A 27,337-nucleotide genomic window follows, 5' to 3' on the forward strand; every position below is an offset into this window, starting at 1 on the left:
TAGGCACCTGAGTCCCAGGACGGGGAGGGCTGAGCGGGAAGCTGGGGACGGAGGTGTGGCGGCCCCAGGAGACTAAGTGGAGGGTGAGGAGGGGCTCCTGGGAGCTGTCCACACCCCTGCACTGGGGAACCGGGTGGGGGTGGGTGGACCCCGCTCCAGGACTAAGAGGTCAGAGAGGGTGGGGCTGGGCATCGGCCACGGGGCGTTTTTCAAGAGCCCAGTTTTAGCAGCAGGAGGGGCAGACGCCAGACGGCTCGGGTTGAGTGAGTGGGTGGGTGGTGGGAAGACAGAAGCCGCTGTGTAGACCAGCTTTTAAGAGGTTGTGTTGTTCAGACAGGGAGCGAGTCCACAGTCTGAGGAGGTAGCTGGGTGGAAGGAAGCAGGGGCTGCTTGTTTTTGAGACCGGGGCAGCCTGAACGTTCTCCCGGGCTGAGTGAGAAGGAACTGGAGAAAAAAGGAAGATGTCCCTGAAAGTGACAAAACAGCTGGCCCCCTGCAGGCCGCTTGCTCCCACCACGCCCACCTGGGGACCCCAGCCTGCCCACCCCGGGGACAGCAGGGGCTGCTGGGAAGCTCCCAGCACCTTCTCCAGGGGGGCCGCGGGGAGGCAAGTGGTCTGCCCTTGCCCGCCGGCCCCCGGCTGCACACCCTGCCCGCCCAGCCCTGCCCCATGCTCTCGGCACGGCCCCGGCCCTCGGCGCGGAGCGAGGGATGTTTTTCTTGGCGTTCATGGGAGCATCTGCTGCATCCCACAGGGGTGTTGCCCAGGGTGGGTTGGAAGGAGTTGGCAGGAAGGCTGAGCTTTGTGCTCAAAACCTGGCTCCTCGGTGGCCAAGAAGCCTGGTGGGAGGAGTGCGGGGTCTGGGAGCTGTGCGTGTGTGTGTGTGTGTGTGTGTGCGTGCACGTGTCAGTGCCTGTGTGCGTGCTCACACGTGTGTGTTGGCGGATGGTGGGGGCGGAAGCTCTGAAAACCGCAGCCTCTCTTTCCTGCTGCTGCCATGTCGCTGGCGCTACAGCAGCGTGTGGGTGTCCCTGCGTTTCCTGGCAGGTGTCAGCCTCGGGGACGGTGCGGTGCCCTTCTCCCAGCTGGCTGGGTTGGTGGTAGACGGAGCCCCGACCGTCCCCTGACTGTCCCCCGCGGCTTCCAGAGCAGGACCCTGCTGCAGGGCAGGCTGCCCGAGGCTGCCACCTCCCCTGTGACCCTAGTGTGGGGAGCATTGTCATGGGGACAGTGGTGTTGCTTGAGGGCGGGTGGCAAGGACATCGCAGGGGCCTCTTTCAACTGCTGCCAGCCTGGCCCCCAGCAGAGGGCACGTCCTCAGCGTAGGGACCTGTGGCTCAGCTTCAGGAGCAGCAGCCTTGGAAAATCGGGGTGGATCCCACCACCGGGGCGCTGGAAGGGATCATGTCCCCACTCACTGGCTGCCTGGCCTTGAGCGAGTTACCTCCCAGCCCCGAGTGTTTTCCCATCCGTGCAGGGAACCTCCCGTCACCGAGGGCCGAGGTGTGGATGGGGGCCGTGCTTGCTAGTCCTTGTTGCAGCTGCAGGAACCACCGCCGGCTCAGAAACTCACTCTCTTACGGTTCAGGAGGTCAGACGTGTGAGGTCACCTGGCTGCGGTCACGGTGTCGGCCAGGCTGGTTCCCTCCGGAGAGGACCCATCCCGCCGCCTCCAGCTTCGGTGGCCGCCCTCGCTCCCGCACCCCTGCAGCCTCTGCCCCGGCCATCGTGAGGCCTCTGCTCTGTGCAAAACCTCCGTGCCTCTCCCCTCTACGGCCACTTGTGATTACATTTAAGTCCCCTCTCTTCGTCTCGAGACCTTCAGTGACACCTGCAAGGCCCCTCTCACCAGATGTGGGAGCACTCACAGGCCGGGGAGGGGCAGCATTCAGCCTCACGATTCGTCGTAGGGGCCTTTGGGTTTTAAGGTATAAAACAGTAAAACAGACAGGCTTAAGAAAACAAAAGGACACACGAGATCCATTTTTAAATGTTTTTTATTGTGTTCAAATACACAGAACATACAACTAACATACAATTAGTGGCACTTGCGTACACTGGCAGAGTTGTGCAACCATGACCACTGTCTAGCGCCAGACTTTTTCATCGCCCCGAAAGGAAGCCTCACCCTCCCTCCTCTAGGCCTTGGCAGCCACCACTGTGCTTTCTGTGTCTCTATAAATTCTCTTTTAATTAAGCGCAATTCTGTGCAACTTTAAAATAAACAAACAGCAGCACGATGAGTTGGTTATCTAGGCCTCCGGAAGGGCAGGAGTGGACGGGCCACACTCTCCTCCTCGCCTTGCTCCGCTCTGGGGCCCCCACCCGAGTAGCCCTCGTTGCAAATGGCCCCAGAGAGTTTCATAGCCCCCAGCCTGCAGGATCTCTAAGCTTCAGGGCCTGCCACCCCAAAAAAGTTCCTAACTCCACACTCCTGGGGGACATTCCAGTGGCCTAGCTCACCCATTCGAGCCAGGCCCGCTGCCTGTGAGCCGGGGGTTCTTCCAGCCTGAGCACCTGTGAGCCAGGTAAGTGGATGGGGACACCAGGCAGAGGGATGCGCTGGCAGCGGCAGTGGCTGATGTCGTTGGAATAGTCTGAGTGATGCTTAGCAGGTGTCTAGCAAGTCGGTGTCTCAGGAGAAGCTGTGCTCTTTCTCATAGTGACATCTGAGAGAAATGTGCCCGGGGTGTCCCCAGGAAGGGGGCACTGATCCAGGCAGGGATCGGTGGCCTCAGCACTGTGTTTCACCGAGCCATGTCCTGTCCACCCCTAAGTGTGGCCTGAGAGGAGCCTCTGGGAGGCTCAAGTGACAGCCCGGCCCACATCAGCACTGCCGGTGATCTGGTGTGATCCTGGGATGACATCGAGGGCTGTGGGGTCCCACACAGTAGCCAGTGGCTGCAAGTGCTGCTGAGCCTCGCAGTGTGGCTGGTCCCAGTCGAGAGGTGCCCTGAGCGTGACGTGCACACTGGGTTGCAGAGCCCGAGCGAAGGGAAAACAGTCTAAGACATCTCCGTCGCTTTTGCATCGATCGCATGTTGAACAGATAATGTTTTGGCTGTTATTAGGTTAAGTAAAATATATTCAAGTTAATGTCACCTGTCGGGTGACACTGCATTTTATAAACGTGGCAGCTAGAAAAGTCACAGTTACACCCGTGGCCACAGTGGATCGGGGGGCAGGGAGCACGCTTCAGGCTGCGGTCCCGGTGCCGAGTGTGGCTGAGCGGCAGGGACTCCGAGAAGTGCCTCGGACGGAAGCCCCGTGTGGGGGTAGTGGCCCGGCCCGGGATTCCCTCTCCTGTGGTCTGGAGACCTGTCGGCCCGTGACTAGCCAGGGGGCACTGTGAGAGTGGCGGCCACTTGGCAAAGCACCCACGCTGCCACCTCCCAGGTCAGGAATCGGGGGAAGGAGGCCGGGCTTGGAGGAGGCCGGCCGTGCACTGGAGTGGGGTGGTGGCCCTGGGAGTGGCCCGTGGGCCCAGACAGCTGGGGGACAGATGGAGGCTGGAGACAAAGAGGAGGAGGTTCAGAGGAAGATCTCTGCCCACAGGGGCAGGCGTGGGGTAGAGGCCGCATGTTTGGGGCTGGTGTTGACCTGACACCTGGCCAGACAGGAGTCCCTCCTGGCGGCCTTGGTCCCTGGCTCCTGCATCTGCCCTTCAGGGCCCGGTGGGCCGGGCTGCAGGTGGCGGAGAGGACAGACCCTCCCCACGCCCTGTCCTGGGGAAGTCGGCTCTGGGAGGAAAGGGAAGCCGTGCATTTTGAGTGGTTGTTCTTCCTGATCTAGGCACGCATGTCTTGCTTTAATTCTGGGAACTGGAGTTGAGGGGTGCCCGTTTTGCAGGAAGGTCAAAGTTCACAGATGTGGAGTGACGGGCCAGGGGGCCTTGGGTTCCAGTGTTTGACTCAGAACCACATCTCTGATCCACCACCGGCCTCCCTCCCGTGAAGAAGGGAGCAAGGACTGTGACGTGCAGTCCCTTCGCCGACACTCTGGCCGGGTGCCCAGAGACCGGTGGCAGCAGCTCCTCACGGCCGTCCAGCATGAGCGCAGGGAGGGTGTCCCCAAAGCCGTTAATGACAGATCCCCAGACCAGGAGGCCTTTGGGGGAAGCCTGGGCCTCAGGGCTGGGGAGCAGTGGGGTCAGAATGGCCCGTGACCGCTGCTGGGGACAGCGGGACAAGGCGAGCCTGCCTGTGTGGCCAGTGGGAACGGGAAGGTGGGAGTGTGGGGAGCCCGGTGAACACCAGCCTCGCAGGGACTGGGGCGTGGGCACGGCCTTGCCAATTCAGCTGTGGCCCTAGGAGGGGCCCTTCCCAGGCGCCACCAAAGGCTCCTTTCCACCTGAACTGGTCACTCCCTGCCCCGGGAAACGCCGGGAACCAGCCCCTCCCAGGCATTCTCCCCTAGAGTGGGAGTGGCCGCGTGCTGGGAGTGACTCACTTGGGGCCAGAGGTCGTGGCCCTGAGCTGGGTCTGGCAGATCCCAGGGTGCAGGCCCAGCCCCGGCAGGGTCAGCTCCCTCCTCCAGGGACCCCCTCGCCCATGCCCCACCAGGTCCCAGCACATCCCAGAGGCCTGCGGGAGGGGCGAGGCAGAGACTGACTCACTGCCCCCCCAGGGGCTGGAGAAGCTGGAGGAGCCTAAACTAGATCCAGAGGATTCTGGAGGCTCCAGGAGAGCAGCTCAGGGTGAGCACCCCCTGCCCTGCCCCACCCGTTGCTCTCCTGCTCCCTCCTTGGCCCTGACATGGTCGGGTGGTCTGGTGGCATAGCATGCCTGGGTAGGTGCACCCCTGGGGCACTGCCTGCAAGCCTGGCTGGGTGGCTCGGGGCTACAGGTCTGCATGGCTTTCGGGACCCGCTGGCCCTGGGGCCTGAGAACCAGGGTGTGGCGATGTCTGAGCAGGTGGGGGCACAGGGAGAGAGGGGCGCCCGAGTCAGGTCCTGGCTGGGAGGAGGGACGGCGGCTCTGCAGGGCCACAGACTCTGGCCAGCCCCTGAGGGCAGAGCAGCCTCTTCCCAGTTGCTTCCTTCCCAGGGACCATGTCACTTTCCTTCAGGGGCAACCCCGTCCCTGCAGGGTGACTCTGAGGCCGGCTCCTTGGTGTCTCTGCCCCAGGGTCGCTGCTGCAGCGGGGCGCCCCTCTCCTCTCCGCCCACGCCCCCGCCCTGCCCCCTCGGAGCAGCTCCCCGCCGAGCCTCCCTTCCCAGGCAGTCGCGGTCCCTCCCTACCTCTGCTCTGCGCTCTGGGAGGCTCCTTGTTCCGCGGCCACAAAGCCCCTTTGATCCTCTGCTCGGCTCCGAGCCATGTGACCCGGTGGGCGGGCCGCCGCGCTCGGCGTCCGGCGCTGCCGACTCTCTCCGCTGCTGGGTGAGTCTCGCTCCTTTGTTCTCCCCAGCCCGGCACCGCGCTGGGGGGCCTCCAGGGGGTGCGCCCCCACGGCCGGCCGCAGCAGCGGTGGGGCCGGGAGGCTCGCCGGCCTTGGCCCGGGCCTCGGGCGGCAGGACAGCCCCGGGTCCCCGGGAGAGGGGTGGCGGGGACGGTCTCCACGCGGGGACCAGATTTTCGGTCGCAGAACAGAAGAAAAGGGCTTTGTGTGCTCACAGCTATCTCTTTGTAAATATTTGGCCAACTAAGCCGAGTGGTTAAGTTCTCCTCCTGTTGGAAGTTTCTTGGAACGCGTTTCCCTTTTGCAAGGGGCTTCCCTGACTTTCGGGAGGGCCCGGAAGAAATGCGAATTGGCCGCCGCTTTCGCTTAAAATTGCTCCGCTCGGATGCCCAGATCATCAGCCCTTGGGCTCTTGAAGACGGCTGCGGATTAGTTTCCACCGACACTAGAAGCGCAGGGTGCCGGGGGCGCCACCGGCTCTGGATTCCTGGGATGTACTTGGGGTGTGCAGGGAGCCAGCGGGCGGGGGTGTTGCCAGGAGGGCTGCCGTGCATGTGCCCTCCTGGAGAGTGCAGTGTGGGTGTCTGCCCCTGTGAGCAGGGCATGAGGGCTCTTCAGCTGAGCTGGGGCGTTGGGGGAACCCTGAGACCAAAAGCCCCGCAGCCAACGCCGAGTGTGGCCCCTGCACCAAAGCAGGGCGGGACGAGGTGCTTCGGAGGCAGTGCCATCCGCAGGGAACCTTCCTCCCAAATGTCCCCTGGGGACTGCCGCGGCTCAGCCTGCTGCACTTCATCCCTGTCCCTTCTCTCTTTCCTTTCTCATGTGGAATCTGCTGCATTTCCCTCCGAGGTGCGGGGAGCATCCCTCTGCTCACCGAGGAGAAGTTTGAGTTCTTTAGCTTGAGGGGCGTGCGGCACCCGGAAGCGGGCGGGCCGTGCGGTGGGTTTCTGGCGGCTCTGCTCTGGACAGCAGCATTGGAATTTGGTTGGGATCCCACACGGAGAACCCGTTATGGGAGGAGGAGGTGGAACAGTCCCTCACGGCGGGGTGTGGCTGTCCTCCACCACTCATGGTTGCTCTACCTTGAGACTTAACGGGCCTCCTGGTGTTTACATAAATGTCATTCTGTTGGGCCCGGCTGCTCCTGGCCACCCAAGGGGCTCCTTTTCAGGAAGTAGGAAGAAGAAGGTGTTTGTGTAACCGTCCAGGGGTGGGGCCAGCACCTCTTTGGGGTCCCCTTTGGAGAGGTGTAGGGCTCTGGCTTCTTGCATCTCTTGGGCTGAGCCTGGCTGCAGGCGGCGGCCTCTGGTGTGGCTCAATTTTTTAGTGCCAATTTCTGGGGACCCGTGTTGTCGCCGGTTCGACAGCCCCTGCTCCTGTGGGCGGCCGGTGCAACAGTGATGGGGCCAAGTCAGCCGGCGCATGGGGAAGGAGGGCCTACTGTGCGCACCGTGGGGCGTGCGGGCCGTTCTGAGATGGCGGAGAGACGGGACTCCTGTCCCGAGGGGCCCTGTTCTGGCGGGAAGACTGTAGCAAGGGCCGTGGCCTGACCACAGACGGCCCCAAGGCAAAGGTGGGCCTCCTGGGGCCTGTGGGACGGTCCCTTGAGCGCAGATCCACTGCCCTGGACTTCGAGGACTGGCTCCCCAGGGGCTCACCCAGGGGCCCTGCACCCATTTGGGCAACCAGAGTCTCGGTGACGGACTCCCCACCCCCAGCCCTGCCCTCCCCCACTTCCTGTTGTGCCACAGGCCGTGCTGAGCTGCTCTTCTGAGATAGGGCGAGGGCCCTGCAGCCCCCACCAGCCTGGGGCAGCGCTTCCCTGCTGGTGTCAAAGGTCTCAGGCTCTTTAAGAAGCTGGTCACCATGGTCACCATGGCCAGCGCACTTCCGTTATCTGATTCCCTGCACATTTCAGCCTGTGCCTGCGTTCCCAGCCTTCCCATCCTACCCCGGTGTCCCTGGGCTTCCGCCCGCTCTCACTGGCCGAGTGCGTGGGAAGAACAGCTTTATTCTAGCCTGTGAGGGCAAGGGCTGGTGCTTGCTCAGTGCCCACCCCACACCCCTGGCTGGGGTGAGCTGCAGGGGCTGCCCCAGCCCCCACCGTAGCATAGATCCTCCACACGGCCGGCCGGGCCTTGCATGGGGGCCGGACGTGGCCTGGGGCTGGCGGCCCTCGAGGGTCTTTGGGGAAGATGCTTCCTGCAGAACGTGTGGCCCTTGGCTGGGCCCCCACCCCCGGCCTCTGCCTTCCAGCCCTGAGCTTTGATTGTTTGTTGAGCGCCAGCCTGGGTCCCGGGACAGGCAGGGACCTGCTCCCGTGAGTTCCGTGGAGCCTTCGGAAGCTTTCCCAGGAACGCTCCCCGGGGAGTTTGTTTTACGAGGAATCGGCTGGGATGGAGTGGGTCTAATTACAGGCCAGAGAGGGTCCCTCTTGCCCCCGCCTGGGAGGTGGGGAGGTTCTGGCACACTCAGCGCCCCAGACCTCTGCCTGCCCAGCTCTGGGGGGGGCTCCTTAGGAGCCTTGTGGGCCTGCCCAGCTCTTGGGGGGTGCTCCTTAGGAGCCTTGGGGGTTGCCGTACCCTCCCCCCCAGGCTCTGAGGGCCGCAGGAGGAGAGGGGCTTGCAGGAGAGGCCCCCTGGCGCCCCGTAGCGCTCCCACATGGAGTTAATGATCTGCCTGCTGGGAGGGGGCCAGGCCTGGGTTTTCCTGGGGGGTGGTCAGTGCAAAGGGCCTGAAAGAGGAGGTGACAAACCCAGCTGCCCCCTCCCTGGCCGGCTGCCAAAATTCGATTTGTAAATGCTCTCGTTCAGGCTCAGTAACTGCGTGGTGGGCAGAAGCACCCCGAACTTTCTCGTCTTCCTCCTGAAGCTGGAGGCAGGGGACAAGGCTGCACTTGGAACCCCAACTCTGGGTTGGGCTGGTGGGGGCCGACGTCACCAACACTGACCCCTGACCCCTGCATGGCCTTCGGGAAGCGGCCGAGGGGTCCTCTGCTCTGTTGGTGAGCCTGGCCTGCAGCAGCCCCTTCCTGGGCCTGTGCCCCCCGCAGGGCCTGCCACCTCCACCCCCTGGCCTGCCTGTGGGTGCCCAGTGACTGGTCATCTGAACGGTCACTGAACGGCTGTCCTTGCCTGTGTCCCCAGTGGAATGTGCACACACGTCCTCCCTCCTCCCAGATCCTTATCTCTTATCTTATCTCCTGGCTTTCTCCCAGGTGCCTGTGGCCAGGGACCAGGAGATGCCAGGACAGACTCAGCCCTGAGCCTGTGCCCTCTCCTGTCCCCTCTCCCACTAGCACTTAGGTGGCGACCGTGTCTTATTTGTCCCTGTGTCCCCGTGTGATAGGTGCTGGCACAGTTAAAGTTTGAATGAACGAACGGTGACCACAGACTGTCAACTCTTATCCAAATACTTTGTGGTTCCCGAGAGAATCTCCGCTCTGCCCCTGCTGGGCGCTGACTGGGTCTCCTGGGAGCGCGTTAAGGACACAGGTATAGGAGCAGCATTTCTTCGGGGATTCGAGCGCGTCCCCCCGCCCCACTTCCCCTCCCCTGTGAGAAGTGGGGTCCCCGGGACGGCACTGATGTCCTTTGTGCCTTGTGCACAGAGGAGATGGGCCCATTGCCGGTGCGAAGACCGAGGACAGGCCGGACGGTGGCCCTGCTGAGTGGGGGGAGAGCTGCCGCTGTTTGTAGCTGGGGCCGGGCTGGGGGAGCGGCACAGACCCCGGTCAGAGAGCCGCGGAGGAGGGGCCGCGGCCCCCCGGGGCACAGGGAGCTGTGTGGGGAGCAGGTGCGCCCCGGGTCCTCCTGGTCTTGCTCCCCCGCACCAGGGCCCACGGTGGCAGAGGGCGCCATGTTGGGAGCCGCCGCGGCCAGGCGCAGAGCACACGCCCTGCTGGTGTGTCACTGTTGTCCACCAGTCCGTGGTCCCGCTGTCTGAGTCCTCGGCGCTGGGCCCCGTGGCCAGGGCCAGAGCCCCATGGCCAGTGCTGGACTCCCACGGCCAGTACCAGGCCCCAGTGACCAGCGTGGGCTCTCTGGTGACTTAGTGAGAGCACAGCTGAATGAAGCCACCACTGAGCTGGCCTGGTTGTCCCTGTGGACTCTGTGGCTCAGTGAAATGGAGACATCTAAGAGGAAATTCAATGATGGCTACACAGGGCCTGGTGCTGCTTGGCACCCGGTGGCACGGTGTCACCTGCTGGTATCCGCAGAGCCGAGGCCCTCGGCCCTGGCTGCCCACGGAGAGCCCCACGTCCAGGCTGGTCCCCTGGGACCTCTGCCAAGCCCCCGAGCTCCTGGTGGCCCAGCAGGCCCTGGTGGAGAAGCAGCACTGTGTGGGCCATGCCTCGGGCCCCCAGCCCTGGCGGGGAACTTAGCTGCAGCCCCCTGCGCTCCCCCAGAGGTGCCCCGTTCCTGAGGGGTCAGCTAGGCGAACCCCCGTGTGGGAGGCCCGGGGGACCTGAGCTGGACGTGGAGTGAGTTTGGTGTCAGGCGCTGGGCCTGGGCGGGGCACCCTCTGAGCCTCTTCTTGAGCAAGGAGGGCGGGTCCCGTCCCAAGTCCCATCCTCAAACTGTCTAGCTGAGAGTGGTGAAAAGGCAAGCACCCTCCTCCCTGCCTTCTGGAATAGTCCATAGGAGTGGAAACTTGGTTCACACTGAATTTCCTATCTAATAGGGTTCAGCGTACACGCCCAGGGGCGGGAGGGGAGGTCTCAGTGGTCCTCGGCGTGCCCGTCCCTCCAACTGTCAGCGAGCAGGGAGGTCACTGTGAAGTGTTTAGTTGGTGAGTTGGTTGGTGACATAGAGAAAAAATGACTTGTTCGTTATAAACAATTAACTGGTGAGTGAAGGAGGTCGAAGCTGACTCAGAGCCACGTCCGCTGTCCACCCCAGCCCAGGCCGGCTCCCCCCACGCAATCCAGGTGCTGCCCTGCAGCCCCGGCCAGAGCCCCCGGGGCCCGCCCTGACGGGGGCTGGGTTTTGTGCCTCCTTAGAGGTGCCGCAGGAGTCCCCAGTGAGGGCCGTGGTAACGTCCTCCAGTTGGCGCCCTCTGGCTCTGCAGGAACATGTCGTGTTGGGCTCTCGGCAGAGCCGCTGTCCGCCCCGCCCTGGCGTCTTCCTCCCACTTGTGCTCCGGGTGGGAAGGGGCCCGGGCGGCGGCTGGTGGAGCAGGGCCTCTGCCCCGCACGTCAGCCCCGCGGCGCCCTGCGCCCAGGGTGGGCCTCCGCCGGTCACTTAGTGCCCCAGCGGGGCTGCGAGTCCTCGGAGTCAGTTCTGAGAGCAGAGCCTCCAGGTGGGGCCTGGCGTCCCGGTGGGACTGGGGTGGCTCGGGGTGAAAGGTGGAAGATCGGGGAGCAGAGGGAGGGCGTGAGGCTCTGGCGAGGGTCCTGTAGAGACAAGAAGGGCAGGAAGAGGAGCAGACTTCACCCTGGCTGTCGCTGTGGCCGGAAGGCCTGTCTGCGAGGGAGCCCCGGCCCAGGTGCCAGCCCGGCCTCCACTCACTGGGCCACCGCAAGGCCACCGCAAGACGCCGGGGACTGGGCCCGCGTCAGGAGGCCCCTGGCTCCTTCCAGCCCCTGGAGCCCCTAAGAATTCGGTGAAGTTGGTCGATGGTGCCGGGAGGCAGCCCGCACGTGGGTGGGCGGACGGCTGGTTCCGTTTACTAACCACGTGGCCTTAGATGTGCTTGTCACCCTCTCAGAGCCATTTTCTGTCTGAAAAGTGGAAAATGGTGGTTTCCGCTCCGTGGCACCGTCGTGAGGCCGCGGGGAGGTGAACGGCTGAGGCGAGGCCTGGGCGGGCACAGAGGCCACTGCAGCTGCTCAGTCCCGCCGTGGGGCAGCCCCGGGCTGCTTGGGGGGGGAGGGGGACACATGCAAGGTGGGCCTTCCGGAAGCTTCTGGTTTGCTTGGGTGATGAGCACATACCTGGTTCTCAGGTGAGGCGCCCCAGGAAGGCCGGGACGCAGCAAATTGTGGGGCCCAGGAGCATGTGGGATGCCTGCTGGGCCTGGGCCCTCGCATTTTGCCAGAGATCGGGGGGGGGGGGGGGGGGGGGGAGGGAACAGGACCCTTCTGATGTGGGGACAGTGGGAGGACAGGAGGGGAAGGTGGCTCAGCGTTCTGGGTGTGGGGGCTGCAGAGGAGGACTCCAGGCGTGTCTCCCCCACCCTGCCACATGTCCAGGAGGCAGTGAGGGAAGGCCCCGGTGGCCCCACCCCCCAGCCTGTGCCTGCTCCTGCTGCTGCTCAGGCCACCTGGGTGCTGCCACCACTCGGCACCCCGGCACCCCGTCCCCCGCCGCCTGCTGCCACCCACCTGGGGAGAGCGGCCACGGGCGTGGAGTCCTTGGCTCCCTTCCCGCCCTTCCCAGTGTCCTCCCCAGGGCTAACGTTGACCTGGACCGCCTGGTCCTGTCTCCCCAGACTCCTGGGACCAGCCCAGAGCTCAGCCCCGGCCAGCGCCCTCCTCCCCCATGGGCCTCGGAAGGAGAAGCAAGTGCGTGACCTCTCTGCGTGTGCCTCGGTTTCCACATCCTTCTGTGCTGCCCATTCCTAGGCTTGTGGGGAGACGTGACCCAGAGAAGGGAGCCTGGTCCCCTGAGGGGCTCAGGTGTTGGTGGGTGGGGCGGGGGGAGGGCAGCCCCCGACCTGTGCGTGCACTGAGCTGGCTCCGCCCCAGGTCACTGTGGGGCTCGCCAGGGTCTGCTGGGGAGGATGGAGCTCGAGACACCAGCCAAGTGCTAACGTTACAATTAAACCTGAGCCGCACGGGCCTGCGCCGCCCGCAGAGTGGGGCTCACTTGAACTTTCCCTCGTGCACCAAGCTCCTGGCTGGCCTTGTTAGGGTTTGGGATATGTGGAGGGAGAGGGCTTCGCCTCTTCCAGGTTTGGAGTGGGTCCCGCCAGAGATGGCCCGGGACCCTCCCACCGCCACTGCCCTCCTCTTGGCCCTGCTGGGCAGTCCCCGCTCCTGGTGCCTTCAGCGGGGGCTGTGGGGGCTGCCAGGCCCGGGGCCTCGCTGCCACTGCCGTGCACGGCTGGTTCTGGAGTACGGGAATGGGGTGCAGAGCTGGGTGTCTTGGGATCCGGTTTTCCCTTCTTGTGCCTCCTGCCCAGGGACCTCAGGGACGCGCTGAGCTAGACCTTTCCTGCTTCCGACTGGCTGGAGTTTTATCGCCACTCCCGTCCTTTCAAGTTGGGGTTTATGGCTTCGTTCTTTACTTAAAAGGAGTCATTCTGTGATGTAACAGATCCGGCACGGGGCACCCGGGGCCCATTCGAAAACCCCTGGCGAGGCCCCTGTGTCCACCGCAGGGTGTGAGGAGCAGGCTGGGGCAGGGCGGGTGCCAGGCGGAGGACCCCCGCCCGCTCGTGGCTACAGGCCTGGAGGGGGGGCGCTTGGAGCCAGGTGCCACCGGGATTGCCATCGGGCAGCGTTTCTGGACCCGGCTGGAGGCAGGAGGCTGGGGACACCCGGGCAGGAGGGCACAGGCCCCACTCCCGTTTGTGGGGGAGGGCACACAGCTCACAGCTCTTTGTTGCTGTTGGTGTTTTTAATAATAGTTTTTTATCGCGATGTGATTCACATACCATAAAATCCAGGTCTTCAAAGCAGACAATCCTGCAGTTTCAGTATGTTCGCAGAGTTACTCAACAGAGCCAACAGAAGGTGCGTGTGTCCACATGGACAGATTAAAGAGGTTTATAAGGAATCGGCTCCCCTAATTGTGGGGGTTAAGCATGTGCCAAGATTCGGAGGGTAAGCCAGGTGAGCTCAGATCCAGGGGGCCTCGGGCGTCCCGCCCCAAGGCTGGCAGGCTCACGACCAGGCGGACCCTGTGTCAGTTTGGGTCTGAAAGCAGGAAAAAAAGCGTATATTCCGGTTTGAGGCGTCAGGCAGGGGGAGTTCGTTTGCCCTCCTCGGGAGGGTCAGTCCTTTGGGTCTGTCTGGGCCTTCGTAACAAAATCGCAAAGGCCCAAATAGAACAAAAGCTATCCCAGGTAAGCGAAACCTTTTCCCTCTACCCATTTTAAATGCATTGGCAGGCACCCTGCAGATTACGCCGACAGACAGCGATTAGCGGGAGAAAAGCATGCCAGTGTATGTGATGCAGGTTTTACCTGGCTTCGAGAGGAAGCAAAGACCCAGAGAAATTTATTCTAGGTTTAACGAAGAGTAACGTGATGGGACACGAGAGTGTGGGCTCAGAGCGCAAGCTGGGGATGCATCTGGATCCCTCTCTGAGCCGCCCCTCCCCCCATCTTCAGAAATAAGGGGGCTCTTTTTCCCTGGGTGTGGGGAGGGCACCTCTCCCATGAGGCCTTATGACCTGCTCCAGAGAAGGAGGAGGTCAGGGAGTCCTCCTTGTACCTGCCATTTCTCACATCCCTTCAGCTTAGAATAGTTTATGCCAGGGCACCGTATTTCGGGGTATCCTGTTCTGAACCCTCCTGCCTTCAGCTGATCGGAGGAGCCCCACCCACGTTAGGGAGTGAAATCCACATTACCCGGCTAATCCACTTAAAGGTTAAACTCATCCAAAAGCAATCGACAGACACACTCAGAATACTGTTTGACCAAATATCTGGGCACCCCATAGCCCAGTCAAGCGGACATGAAATTAACCATCTAATCCACTGTCTAATTCCAGCACACTCCGTCATCCCGAAAGGAGCGTCCCAACCCATTGGCATTCACTCCCCATTCCCAGCTGCCCCTCCCAGCCCTCGGCAGCCGCTAGTCTGCTTCCTGTCTCTACTAATTTACCTGTTCTAGATACTTTATATAAATAGAGTCACAAAACGTGTGGCTTTTGTGTCTGGCTTCTTTCACTTGGTGTTGTATTTTCAAGGCCCCTCTACGTTGTGTGCTTGTACTTGGTTACCTTTTTGTGGCTGAATGATGTTCCCCTGCGGGGATAGACTACATTTTCTTCCCCTATTCAGCGGGGTGATGGGATCTGCCCTCGTTTTCACTTTCGAGTGTCATGACTAGTGTCGCAGTGGATGCCGGCTCGCAGGTATTTGTGTGAACGTGTGTTTTCATCTCTCTGGGTAAACTGGGCCGTGTGGCTCAGCAGACCTGCCTTCGGCCTGTGTTGGGCCTGTTGTGCCGTCCCGCACTGTCCCCTCGGAGAGCTCGTGCCGGAGTTGGTTGTGCAGCTCTCCCGAGGGTGCAGGGAGCCAAGCATCCCTCCGTCTGGGGTCTGCGGCGAGGAGCGGAAGGAAGCATGCATGGGCTGGGGCGTGGGGCGCACAGAGTAGCCCTTTGGGTCTGCAGCTGGGTCCTGGCCACTAACTTCCAGTTTCCTTTGGCGGCTCAGGGCCCAGAGGAGTCAGAAAGGGGACCTGGGAGTCTTCTCTGCAAGAGCCCCGGAGGCGTGGGGTGGGTGAGCCAGTTGCGGAGTGAAAGAGGAAGTGGGGCAGAGGGCGTGGGTGGGTTTGGTGACCCACCCCGTAGGGGGCTGGGACTGGGGGAAGTGACTTTATTTTTCTGAGAGGACTTCCCTCCCACCCCCCAGGCCAGCCTCAGCCCAGGGGAGATTGGACCTTCCTGGGGGTGAGGGGCGCCCACAGGTCTCCCAGGGCCGGAGTCTGGGGGAGCCACGGGCCACAGCGTTTCTGGACTGTTGTGTGTGTCACACATGAGGCAATCTGTAAAACGTGTGTGCCGTGCCCGTTGTCCCTTTAAACCACCACTCAGCATGCCAAGCGAAAGCCCCCACCCGCCCGCTCTGTGTGCCCACCGCTCCCCAGCTAGCGGGCTCATGAGGGGTGCAGCCTGGCCTGGCCATGCTCAGGCCTAGGCCAGGCCCCCTCCCCTTCCCAGGCCCTCCGCGACTCTCCCTGTCCCAGGGAGAAATTAACATATGAATGTGGCTCCTTCCCGGAGCTGAGGAGCTGAGGGCGAGGGGGCCTGGGAGGGGACAGGCTCCCACCCTTGGCTGGCAGGTTCCGGCTTGGCTGCCTGAGTCCCAGGCCACTGAGTGGAAGAAGCCGGGCACTTCTTCCCGCCCGGAGGTCATTGGTCCACAGCAGGTCAGTCCCAGGCCCTGGGTCCTGGGGGGGAGGAGGAGGAGTGGAGGGTGGAGGATGGGCTGGCCAGGCAGGCCTGTGGGATCCTAGCAGCAGGAGATCCCCTCATTTAACTTTGTGTCTTCCGTGGTGTTCGTAAGGACACAGTGTGACTGCAGGTCAGTTACTTTGGTCTGATTTCCAAAGGCTCAGCTGCTTAGGGCCGCAGGCTCTGCGGAAGGCAGAAGGAGGGGATGCCTTAAGTGGGAGCGGCTTGTAAACTGTGAAGTGCTGTCCACAGTCAGCCCAACAGTTGGTGCTCCTTGGGTGCCCAGCTCAGCCTCCAGGTTCGTTAGTGCCTGGCCAGGCTCCGTGGGGTCAGATGGGGTCTTATCCGTTTGGGGACTTCCGCAGAGCCCCTGCTCGTGTCTCGGTTAATAAACCCCGTTTGCCAGTTACCTGGGTGCCTGTCCAGCGTGGCTGGCCATGTGTCACATCTCTGGCTTTTCCTACGGATGACACGTGGGTGGACACTGGGGACAAGTCACCTTGGGCCGTGAAGCCTGTGACTCCCAGCTGGCGTCTCAGAAGACACCAGCGGGTAGCGTGTGTTCCGGGCAGCGCCTGTCAGGTGACGGGGGGGGGGGCCCTCCTCAGCGTGGGCAGCGGCTCGGCCGAGGTCTCGGCGTCTGGACGGAGTGGGATGCAGGCCCGGGTGTCTCCTTGAGCCCCCGGCCACCAGCACTTCCTGTCCTGCCGTCCGAGCCCTTACTAAGCGGGAGGGGGTTGGGATTACGGTCCCTGGGCACGGGCCAGCCAGTCCCTGCCCCAGGAGGCGTCCCGTCCTCACTGACCATTTCCTGACAGCCCCCCCCCGCCCCCCGCTGTCCCAGGACATCCGTCTGTCCTTCCTTCCTTCAGCCTCAGTGCTTTGTGGCTCTGCAAGGATGATGGAAACCGGAAATCGTTAACAGCTCATTCACATGCCGCCCGGGAGCCGTGGGAAAGGACGCTGGCCAGCAAGGAGGGAGCAGGCGTCACCTGGGTGGGCCAGGGCGGGGGTGGGGGGGCTGCAGTGGTGACCGTTGGTCCATTCATTCGTGAGGGCATCTTACTGGGCGAGTGCAACGTGACAGGTTTACCCAGCAGCGAGCGAGACAGACCCAGGGAGCCCCCACCCCGTGGGGGACGCGTGGTCTGGCCAGGGGAAGGGACGGAGGGACCCGTATGGAGTCGCATCCCGGGAAGACCAGGGGGGAGAGGACGTCAGGGCAGGAGGAGCCCTGCGGGCAGCTTGCCGAGAGCCACAAGCTAGCCAGGGAGGGGGTGCATGCTGGAAACTGGAGAGCCGGGCAGGGGGTCCTGTGCTTTATTAGCAAAGACTTCGAGCATTTACTGTGCCCGGCACCGTACTATGTGCTTTGTAAATATCTCACCGGGTCCCCGGCGTGCGGCACAGAGAGGTTAAGTTACTTGCTCAGGGTCACACAGCATGTCCAGTGGTAGGACAGGGTTCCGCCTCCCTGGTGCGATGGAAACCAGTCATGGTTTCGTGCAGGGAATTGATCCGATTGATTTAGGGTTTAAACTGTCCCCCCTGGTGCTCCGAGGAGAAAGGACTGGGTGGAGGCGGTTAATGGCAGTGGCTCGGGGTGGAGATGGCCCTGGAGCTGGGCAGCCCGGCGACCACCTGGAGGTACATTGGGTGAAAGCCGATGGACTTTGGGGGGCTGGACAGGGGGTGGGCCCCAGGTTTCTGGCTGGAATAACTGGGATTGGGGGGAGGCCTAGAGTCTGGGGCGCGTTCAGTTCGAGATGCTTTTTGGACACCCAGACTTGACATAACGGCGCCCAGCATCTAAATGGTGCAGGAGCTGTCGGGTGGGCGCGTCCGGGCTGCGGACGGCAGGGAAGGCGGAGCTGGCCGGCGAGGGCCGCGGCGCACCTGCTTCTCCCTGCTGCCCGTCCGCCTGGGCTGGGCGCCCGGGCACTGGCAGCATCCCCCGGGCCATGTTCCGAGGCGACAAAAGTGGCTGTCCCGCGGGCTGCAGGCAGCTGCCCCGCACACCGCTTTCTCCCAGGGAGGGCCTGGGGCAGTCGGATCCTCGCTGGACGGGCCACGTCCGTCCACCCGGCTGCCATCTTTCCACCCTTCCAGCCATCCACCCCTCCCCCATCCTCACAGTGGAAGTCGCCGGGGCCGTGCGCCTGGAAGGTGCGTCGTCCTCAGCTCTCGCAAGGCCCCTCCACTCTGTCGATGGGTGCCCGTGGGGGAGCAGGGGGCGGGGGTGGTGCGGGACGGGGGTCTTTGTTCCAGACGCCCTGCTGGGAGGTGGGCATGGTCCGGGAGGGCTGCATGCACACGGGAGACTTAGGAGGCCACCTGCCATGTAAGGGCCTGCGGGGTCCCAGGCGGATGGCCGGCACTGTGGGCCCCCTGCTTCCGGCCCTCCCCATCTCTCCCCCATCCTCTTGGGTAGGAAGAACCCCCCAACCTGGGGCAGGGCCTGGAGATGGGGAGAGGAAACGGCTCCGGGGTCCCACCTCTCCCAGCCCAGAGGGGTGCTGCCCGGATGGGGCACCTGCTGCTGCCGGCCCCGCCCCCACCGTCCCCCGAACCTTGCTGTGTGGGAGCAGACGGTGCAGGAGACGTCTTCCTCCCTCTGTCAGAGGTCATGTTTTCAGGCTCCCACTCAGGGCCTAGGAATCTGCCCCGCCCAGCCCCTGCCTGCCCTGCCTCAGCCTTCCCCTACTCTCCGAAGCAACCTGGGCATCAGGCAGCCTTCCACCGTCCCCAGGGCCTGAGCTGGTCTGCGCAGGGCATGGCAGTTGCTTGATATCTTTGGGGGAAAAAGCTTTTTTCCCACTCAGCTCCTGGCAGGGGACACCCTGCTGCACCCCGGAGACCCTTGGCTACTTTGTGTTATTTCAGATGATTTCATACGTTGGGGCGGGCAGAGCCCCCAGCCCTGTCTGCGTGTCTCCACTGGGGTCTGGTGTGTATCTGCTGACAGCCCTGCTGATAGGAGAGGGGGCAGGGAGGGGAGCTCTGCCCCCCAGGGGGACATCCCAGATAAGAGGAAATTCCGGCCTGCTACACATGGCCAGTGTCCACCGTCCCTGGGGGAGGAATTTTTCTTTTTAAACTTTGCAGACATTTGCCAAGAACTAACGGAATCTCTGTGGTCATTTGGCCACTTCGGACGCGGCCAGAGGGCTGGCAGGGGCTGGATCTGGTGATTGCCGTGGGGTGGGGGCCGCTCCTGCTGGAAGGTTCCTGGGGCGGGAGGAGGCGTGGAGGCACATTCCCCAACCTGCCTCTGCCGGGGACCAGCTCCAGCGGCCTCTGGGCCAGGCAAGGGGGCGGCGGGAAACGCAATGAAAGATAAACCCGGGCGCAGGAAGCCGGGGGTTCACCCGCGGCCTCCTTGCCCGCAGCCCCAGTGCCGGTGGGAGCGGCTTCTTAGGAAGAGAATGGCGACGGTTTGCAGGTTGGCGCCCACTCTGACCGGAGATTGATGTCTCAATAGGCCGGAGCCGGGTGCAAAACTCCGCAGGGGAGGGGTGCTTGCGAGGGAAAGAACAGAGAGGGGCTCTTGCAGGAGGGTGGGCGGTGTGGCGAGCCTGGACTCTGTCCAACCCCGACTTTACCGCCGGGGGCCGATGGAAACCCTGCGCCTGCAGAAATGCGAGGCTTCTTGGGATTCTTTCCTCCACAATAGACGAGTTTGCTTTGAAGTGCTTGGGAGGGCGGCTAGAGCTGGAGGAGCTTGGCGGGCAGGAGAAGTGGGGACTCCTGCCCCTGCCGTGGGGCACCCCAGGCCCCTGGATGTGCGGAGGAGTCGGACCGGGACTGGCCCGTACAGCCCCGCCTCTCCCGGGTCCTGCAGGGTGGGGGGTCTAGTCCCCTTCTCTGCCTTGTGGCTCCGGGAAAAGGAGAAGCCGTTCGAAGACATTTGCAAGGAAACCCTAAAACTGCAATTTTGTTTTAAGTCTTGGAAACAGGAAAGAGCTCCGACTGGGAGAAAAACGCAGCTCTTTGCAAAATCCTTGTCCTTCTCCGGAGGGGCCGGGCCGTTGCGCTCCGCGTCTAAGCGGGAGGGCAAAGTCTCAGATTTCCGGCGTCCTGGGTGCTTAACCAGACGTTGAGGAGACACTTCCTGCCCCGGACAAAGTGCGAAGTGTGATTTGATTTGGAGTTACTTAGCAAATTAGATGAGCCATGTGCGCTTTTAAAATTCAGTCCCTGATCCTCGCCTGCACAAATTTGCAGAATTTGGTCATTTATATTCAGCGTTTCCATTTTTAGAAGAGAACAGGAAGTCCCCGTGACATTTACGGGGCGTTTGTAGTAGCTAAGGAGGGGGGGTGTTAATAGGAACACAACACGGCGGAAAGCAGAGTTGAGGAGCGGGGAACGAGCCTGTTTTCAGAGCCTTGCAGAGAATGACAGTCCACGTCCTCTCTGCCCACCCCCCTCGAGTCCCCTGGTCTCCCTGGGCCGGCTGGTCCTGCTGCCGCTCCAGCCTCTCCAGCCTCCTGCAGGCTCGGGGTGGAGACCAGCTGGCCATAGCCTCCACCCTCTCCCCGTTCCCTGTGTTTCTCGGACTAATTTCCCACCTTCAATAATAATTATTATTATTATTTTTTGCTTTCCCTCCTGTTTCTCTGCCTATGGAACCCAGAATTTCTCTGTGTGAGTTGACGATGCAAGTTAGGGTGCTGAAGGTAGTTCTCGTGAGTAGTAGTAGGTAGTTCTCGCAAGTTCTCGTGAGACCAAGTTAGTTTTTAAATTGGGCTCTGCTGACCTTGGGGTTCTCTGAACCCACCCTCTGTGTTGTCCAGATATATTTGTGTGGGTATCTGTCTCCAATATGTACTTCCCTTGCTTTTCATCAGCTTCTGAAAGAGGTTTCTGACACAGAAGTCCTGTGCCACTGCATCGGACTGTGAGTTCCTTGTGTGTAAGACACGACTTCCAGTCTGTCGGGAAGTCTTGGCTAATAAACATTTGAGTAACTGAGCTTCGCGTTCCTACGTGTTGTCACTGCTTCCATCCGGACTGCTCTCAAGCCTGTGGGGTCAGCCTTTTGTTACTAGGTCGTAGGTACTCAATAAATATTACTGGTTACATGAATCAGTGTTTTGGTCTTGGTCCACTAGGACCCTGGTATCATTTTCCACCATTGTAGTTTATAGCCGTTTCTTTAACATTTTGTTCCGGAGCAGTTCCTTCGCCGGGGCCTGCCCGCCTCTGCACTTGTGCGCGGTTTCCAGCCCTGTCGCCTTCCCACTGCCGTTCCCTTCACCTGCGTTTCCCGAGCAATGTCTTCTCCCTCCACCCACTCACTCGTGCCAGAAGCGAGGAGTCACCTTTGAGGGCCCTGTGGATTTTGTTAGGTCAACCCAGGGTGGCTTCCTGGAGGTGGAGTTTTCGACTGAGGGGAGCATTTCCGTGTCTGCCTTTGGCAGAGGCCCGGGGTCTGCTCGGCCTCCTTCTTTGGGAGGTGGGGCCTCTGGTGCCCCGGTGTTTGTCAACAGAAGCACCAGTGTCCTGGGAAAGCCACGGGCAGCCCTGAGAATCGGGGGCCCCACACCAAGCCCAGCAGCTGGTACAGGCGGCCTTTCTCCAAGTTGTGGAAATTAAAATGCTAACGCCCCTTGACAGGCCTGGGCATCCCCAAACCCTGGGAAGAGTCGTGACCGTCCTCACTGGTGGCCTGCAGGGTGGGGTCCCCTCCTGGCAGCCGAGGACTGTGCCCCAGCTCCCTGCACCTGCTCCCTGCGCCTCTGGGTCTTGGCTGCGGGGAACCCTTCAGCCTTTCCGTGGGGCTCAAGGACCCAGGCGGGGAGGTCACCTGCCCACCACTCGCTAGGTCTGTGACCCTCATAAGTGACAGAAGCACTGCTGGCCTCAGTTTCCCCGTCTGTGAAGTGGTTTAATAACAGTGTCTGCCTTATGGGGTTGTCGTGACGCTCCACGAGTTAGTTCGTGCACAGTATGTGGAATGGAGTGAGCACAGAGTGAGCCCAGTAGACGTTGGATTAGCGATTGGGCTTCACATGGTTCCTTCGTTTGTTCATTTATTCATTCGTTCAACAAACTTCACCGGGACTAGCTATGAGCCCAGCGCCGCTCTGAACAAGGCAGTGCGGGAGTGAGTGTGACACACCAGGTCCCTGGCTTCATGAATCCTCCGTGGGGGACGCGGTGAGAGGAAACCACACAGGCCATTTGTCCACCGCACAGGTCATTTGTCACGTGCGGTTGTGGGAGGCTGTGTGGACGGGGCAGAGTGCAGGCTCTGTGGGGGGGAGGGCAGGCCTGGTTACCAGGCAGGACTCGTCCCAGGGGTGGGCTGGGACCCAGAGGGCTTTGCAGGCACCCAGGGAGATAGGAAAAGAGAAGCCAGCGAGTCGGGTCACTCTGTCCCCCTGCGTTACTTGCATGGGGACTCATGCACCTGTAAGAAGCCCCTTGCAGGGGACCGAGAGCAGCAGAGGTGTATGGAATCCGATGTCCTTGCATGGGCTCCAGGTGCTTTGGGGCCTGCAGATGGCTGTGCAGTGGCAGGCAGGGGTGGTCCTGGGTCCGGACTCCAGGGAGCCTGGGGATGGCGGGAAGGAAGCTGCACGGTGGGGCAGGGGGGATGCCAGCTGGAGACGCAGCAGCTTTCTCCCAGGCAGACGCCTGGACGGCTGGCAGGGTGAGACCAGGGCCCCTCGTGCCCTGACGTCTGGGCCCTGCGTGGGTCCACCTGGATCTGCTTGGCCACCCTGGCTCCCCTGCCCTGGCCAGGTGGCCAGGCATTCTGCTCAGGTGCTGCGGGAGGTGATGAGCAAGGTGTCTGGGGATGTGGACATTCGGTCCTGGGTTCTAAGAACTGCGCGCGGGTCGTATCGGGGTGAGATCGGGATGGCATTGACTTTGCCCCGAGAGCTTTGTCCTGCGGGTTCAGGTCCAGCTGTCACTCGGGTGCCACGTGGCTGCCCCCGGGAGCTGGGAGCCATCGCCCCCGGAGCTCCGCCTCTGCGTTTGGCCAGCAAGGTTGATGGGACTCGTGTGGACATTTCCAGGATGCAGGCAGGCAGCATGATAGACAGGGAGAGACGGGTGGCCCCGGGCGACGGTTTCTAAGTCAGCCTGGAGAGCCTGCCAGGCCATGCCTCCTCCCTCGGCGCCTGGCCAAGCGGGCCAAGGTCGGCTCTGACGCTGATGAAGTGTAAGTGCCCCCAAAATGTGACATACCCACTGGCCACCTCCTCCTGGGGGCCGTCTCCTAGCCAGATGTGTGTCCCCAGCCCCTGTCCAGAAAGCCACAGGCAGCGATCTGATTCTGTCATCCTTGGCAGGCCCTGGGGTGGGAGCGAGGATTTGTCACTTGGTGCAAATGTCCACAGATGGTGCAGTGCAGGCTCAGGGCCTGTGTATATTAACAGCCCTGTTCTTCCCCCCTTAGACCCACTGTCACCTGGGAGGAAGGAGGGAGCAGGTGGGAGGGAGCAGGGAAGGAGGGAGGCACCTGGGAGGAAGGAGGGAGCAGGTGGGAGGGAGCAGGGAAGGAGGGAGGCACCTGGGAGGAGGGAGGGAGCAGGTGGGAGGGAGCAGGGAAGGAGGGAGGCACCTGGGAGGAAGGAGGGAGCAGGCCCCTAAGATGGGCGGAGTCACAGGCCATAAGATCAGCTGCCACCAGCCTGTGGAGGAGGGGGCTCTCCTGCCAGGGAGAGGCGAATGGGACTGGGACATGGCGAGGCCTGGTTCAGAATGGGAACCTGCAGAGAGAAACTGTCGAGGTCTCCTGCCGCAGGCACCTCCAGCTGGTGGCCAGCCCCAGAAACATCCTCGCTGGGAGATGACGGGGCACTTGCCCGGGGCGCTGGCTGGAGTGTTGGCATCTGGGCTTCAGCTGTCCTCTGGGCTGTGGAGCCGGCTGGCGGGCACTCCGGGCACAGTCGGGGTCTTTTCAATTAGTTCCACTAGAAATGCCTTCCTGCCCCTCCCTCCCTCCCTTCCTTTCCCCCTCCTTCCTTCCTCCCCTCTTTAATTGAGATATAATTCTCATACCACGCAAATCACCCATTTAGAGTGTGCAGTTCAGCGGCATTTATTCGTGCCATTGTTTAACTATCACCTCTAATTCCAGAGCATTTTCACCTCCCCGAAAGGAAACTCCATACTCAGCAAACAGTTACTCCCCTGACCCACCCCTGGCAACCACTAATCTGCTCTCTGTCTCCATGGACCTGCCTGTTCTGGACATGTCATGTAAATGGAATCATACAATGTGTGGCCTTTTTCAAAGTTCGTCTGTGTTGTGGCTGAGTAATGTTCCACGCGGTGGACTTTTCACTGTGTTTGGTTTATCCACGCACCTGCTGATGGCGGGGTAGCTGTTTCTTGAGTAGCTGCTTTGTGCCGCTGGCTGGGCTGGAGCTGGGCTGGAGCTGGCTGGGCTGGAGCTGGGCTGGAGCTGGGCTGGAGCTGGGCTGGAGCTGGGCTGGAGCTGGGCTGGGAGCTGGGCTGGAGCTGGGCTGGAGCTGGGCTGGAGCTGGGCTGGAGCTGGCTGGGAGCTGGGCTGGAGCTGGGCTGGAGCTGGGGCTGGAGCTGGCTGGGAGCTGGGCTGGAGCTGGGCTGGAGCTGGGCTGGAGCTGGGCTGGAGCTGGCTGGAGCTGGCTGGGAGCTGGGCTGGAGCTGGGCTGGAGCTGGGGCTGGAGCTGGCTGGGAGCTGGGCTGGAGCTGGGCTGGAGCTGGGCTGGAGCTGGGCTGGAGCTGGCTGGGAGCTGGGCTGGAGCTGGGCTGGAGCTGGCTGGGAGCTGGGCTGGAGCTGGGCTGGAGCTGGGCTGGAGCTGGCTGGGAGCTGGGCTGGAGCTGGCTGGGAGCTGGCTGGGAGCTGGGCTGGAGCTGGCTGGAGCTGGCTGGAGCTGGCTGGGAGCTGGGCTGGAGCTGGCTGGAGCTGGCTGGGAGCTGGCTGGGAGCTGGGCTGGAGCTGGCTGGGAGCTGGGCTGGAGCTGGCTGGGAGCTGGGCTGGGAGCTGGGCTGGAGCTGGCTGGGAGCTGGGCTGGAGCTGGCTGGGAGCTGGCTGGGAGCTGGGCTGGAGCTGGCTGGGAGCTGGGCTGGAGCTGGGCTGGAGCTGGCTGGGAGCTGGCTGGGAGCTGGGCTGGAGCTGGGCTGGAGCTGGGCTGGAGCTGGGCTGGAGCTGGCTGGGAGCTGGGCTGGAGCTGGGCTGGGCTGGAGCTGGCTGGGAGCTGGGCTGGAGCTGGGCTGGAGCTGGCTGGGAGCTGGCTGGGAGCTGGGCTGGAGCTGGGCTGGAGCTGGGCTGGAGCTGGCTGGGAGCTGGGCTGGAGCTGGCTGGGAGCTGGCTGGGAGCTGGGCTGGAGCTGGCTGGGAGCTGGGCTGGAGCTGGCTGGGAGCTGGGCTGGAGCTGGCTGGGAGCTGGCTGGGAGCTGGGCTGGAGCTGGGCTGGAGCTGGCTGGGAGCTGGCTGGAGCTGGGCTGGAGCTGGGCTGGAGCTGGCTGGGAGCTGGGCTGGAGCTGGGCTGGAGCTGGCTGGGAGCTGGGCTGGAGCTGGCTGGGAGCTGGCTGGAGCTGGGGCACACCACTGAGCAAGGCACGGCCTGGGGCCTCAGGAGCTTGCAGCGCAGTCAGGAAGCATGTGGCCTATTTCCCAGGCAGGCAGTCCAGGCAGAGCAGAGTGAAGGGACTTGTAAAGGGTCACTTGAAGCCAGGACCGGAGCTGAGGGCCCCTGACTCTCAGCCACGGAGCCAGGAGGGAAGCTCTGCTTTGACTCTTGCCCGGCTTGTCCATCACCGTCCAAACCAGAACCTTCTGAGACTCAGCCAGGGCGGGAGTAATGCCTAGGCCGGATACGAGCAGAGCGGGGACAGCGGGGACTCAGGCAGATGCTGGCACACTCGTTCATAGCAGCGTCACTCACAGTGGCCGAAAGGTGGAGACTACCCACCTGTCCACCGATGGATGGAGGAGTGGGTGAACAGCTTTGGAAAGGGAATTCCAGCACATGCTACAACACGAATGCACCCCGCAGACACCGTGCTCTGAGAAATAAGTCACAAAGGACAGATACCGTATGATCCCACTCGTGTGAGGTCCCCGAAGAAGCAAGCTCACTGAGAGTGAAAGTGGAACGTGAGCGCCGGGAGGGAGGGTGGGAGCGGGGTTTGATGGGCGCGGTTTCTGGCTGGGACAGTGAAAAGGTCCTGCACCTAGATAGCGGTGGTCAGGACACACGCCGCCAGTGAGCTTCCTGCCGCTGCGTCGAACACTTAAACATGGTTAAGATGGCAGAAATTTCAAGGTATTTATATTTTACCCCAATAAAGAAAATAATTAGGCCGGAGGGAAGGCGTAAAGCAGCGTGTAAGGTGGTCACTCGGGCTGTCCTTCTATGGAGGAGGGTGGCAGCGTGGCAGCAGTGACGTCACCTCGCTCTGGGACTCTGGAGAGTGAGTGGCTCCGTGGATCAGGGCTGAGGCCGCCCCAGGGGCTGCGGCCAGCCCCCCAGAGCAAGCCTGGCGCTCCCTCCTCAGAGTGAGGCTCTGGGAAGCCAGGGGCCTGGCGGTTTGCTCTGCGGCCCAGGGAGGTGGAGCCTGTCCCCCAGGTCTTTCCCAAGCAGAATCCCGGGCAGCCAGGGTCACTGAAAAAGAGGCAGGCCATGCTGTGTGGTCTTGGATAAGTCACTTAACTTCTCTGAGCTCAAGTATTCCACTTTAAAAACAATAGGTTTCCTTCTTGTCCTGCTCCCTGCCAAGAGTGCCGTGAGAGGGGCCTTGGGTAGAAGCACGCAGCCTTTCGGTTTGCTGCTAAGAGCCTCCTTTCCTCATTCATAGTATTTGGGGAAGTTTGGGTGCAGAACAGAAATTCAGGCGACAGGGCCGTGGGAGTGGGGACGAGGACCCAGCCGGGCAGCGTCCCTGGGGGCGGCCGTGGAGCGAGTCTGACCGTCCCCACGGCCGGGCCGTGGGTGAGCCGGGGACAGCAGAGCCCACCGCTGCCTTCCCGGTACCGGACTCGGGATCCTCGGGCAGGGAGGTCCAGCTCCTGTGTCCAGCGCGATTTGGAGATGTCCCCCAAGAGCCTTCGCGCCCTGCGGCCGGCGTGGGCCGGACCGTGGCAAACCACGGCGTGCTGTCACAGGCCCATTCGTTCCCCGCGTGGTCCCGGAGTGTCCCCTCCGCGTGGAAAGCTCCCGAGACGCGTGTTCGGGTGATCCAAGCAGGTCGACTGACGTCCTCGCTGGAGCCCAGGTGTGCGGGGGGAGCACGGATGTGAATCGCGTGTCGCAGAAGTGAGCGTGAAGTTTCAGGGTTGATGAATCCGAAGGAGGTCAGAGGTGGCCCAGCCAGTTCCAACGGCGTTCCAGAACAAAAGAAAAACCCCTCTGCGGGCTCAGCCTCCCCGTTGGTGGAGAGTAGGTCGGTCCAGGATTCGGCACTGTCCAGTGGCGTTGCCATGGGCTACGTGTAGCTCTTTAAATTTAAATTAATTAAAATTAGATAGAAATTCAGTCCCTCAGTTGGACTGGCTCAGTTTCAAGTGTCAGAGGTCACATGTGAACACGCTGTGGCAGTTCCTCAAAAAATTAAAAATAGAACTAACTACCATATGATCCTGCAATTCCACTTCTGGGCATAAATTCAAAAGAATTGAAGGCAGCTCTCAGAGATATTTGTACCCTGCGTTTATAGGAGCGTGAGTCACAGTGGCCAACAGGTGGCAACAGCCCACGTGTCCGTGGACAGGTGAATAGACACATGAAGTGTGGTCCGTCCCTACGAGGAATGGCATTCAGCCTTTAAAAGAAGGAAATTCTGACACATGCCACAACACACGGGTGAACCTTAAGGACGTTATGCTGAGTGGGTGAGCCAGGCACAAAAGGTACGTGCCGCGTGAGC

At 62.2% G+C, this 27,337-nt stretch overlaps 2 protein-coding genes across 9 annotated transcripts in view; one reads left to right on the forward strand and one right to left on the reverse strand.

Annotated features, from left to right (window-relative positions):
• The window catches only part of SEPTIN9 (septin 9), a 171,678-nt gene that overhangs the window by 129,208 nt on the left and 15,133 nt on the right, over positions 1-27,337 (forward strand). Inside the window, exon 1 of one of the 6 annotated variants that reach the window (XM_012756259.2) lies at positions 4,516-4,697. The exons of 3 other annotated variants lie outside the window; for them this stretch is intronic. Coding sequence is in view for 1 of the 3 variants with exons in the window: in XM_012756258.3 (XP_012611712.1) it covers positions 22,638-22,644 (7 nt within the window). In the remaining 2 variants the exon portion in view is untranslated. Of the gene's footprint in view, positions 1-4,515; positions 4,698-5,288; positions 5,380-22,495; positions 22,645-27,337 lie in introns of those variants that run through there. 2 more of the 6 variants (XM_012756261.3, XM_012756258.3) reach the window with 2 other exon arrangements.
• Positions 1,708-6,402, reverse strand: LOC105866717 (uncharacterized). Of its 3 annotated transcripts, none has more exons than XR_012913125.1 (2): positions 5,241-5,319; positions 1,708-3,023 (listed from the first exon to the last, which is right to left on the reverse strand). XR_012913125.1 is itself a non-coding variant. In XM_075994793.1 (2 exons), exons 1-2 carry the CDS (start codon positions 6,001-6,003, stop codon positions 3,197-3,199), a joined length of 1,077 nt encoding a protein of 358 aa, XP_075850908.1. In that variant the 5' UTR covers positions 6,004-6,402; the 3' UTR covers positions 1,751-3,196. The 3 variants fall into 3 exon arrangements, 1 of the variants encoding a protein (XP_075850908.1); XR_001151987.2 differs by having other exon boundaries at positions 1,708-3,062; positions 5,241-5,300; XM_075994793.1 differs by having other exon boundaries at positions 1,751-3,510; positions 5,241-6,402.

Source organism: Microcebus murinus, chromosome 18 (assembly GCF_040939455.1).
Source record: "Microcebus murinus isolate Inina chromosome 18, M.murinus_Inina_mat1.0, whole genome shotgun sequence".
NCBI classification, from domain to species: domain Eukaryota; kingdom Metazoa; phylum Chordata; class Mammalia; order Primates; family Cheirogaleidae; genus Microcebus; species Microcebus murinus.

Coding starts and splice junctions, on each gene's coding strand:
- LOC105866717 (XM_075994793.1), bottom strand. CDS start 6,003: ATGCCCTGCTCACAGGGGCAGACACCCACACTGCACTCTCCAGGAGGG. Junction 3,511..5,240: donor TCCCAGAGCGCAGAGCAGAG/GTAGGGAGGGAC, acceptor CTTTGTCTCCAG/CCTCCATCTGTCCCCCAGCT.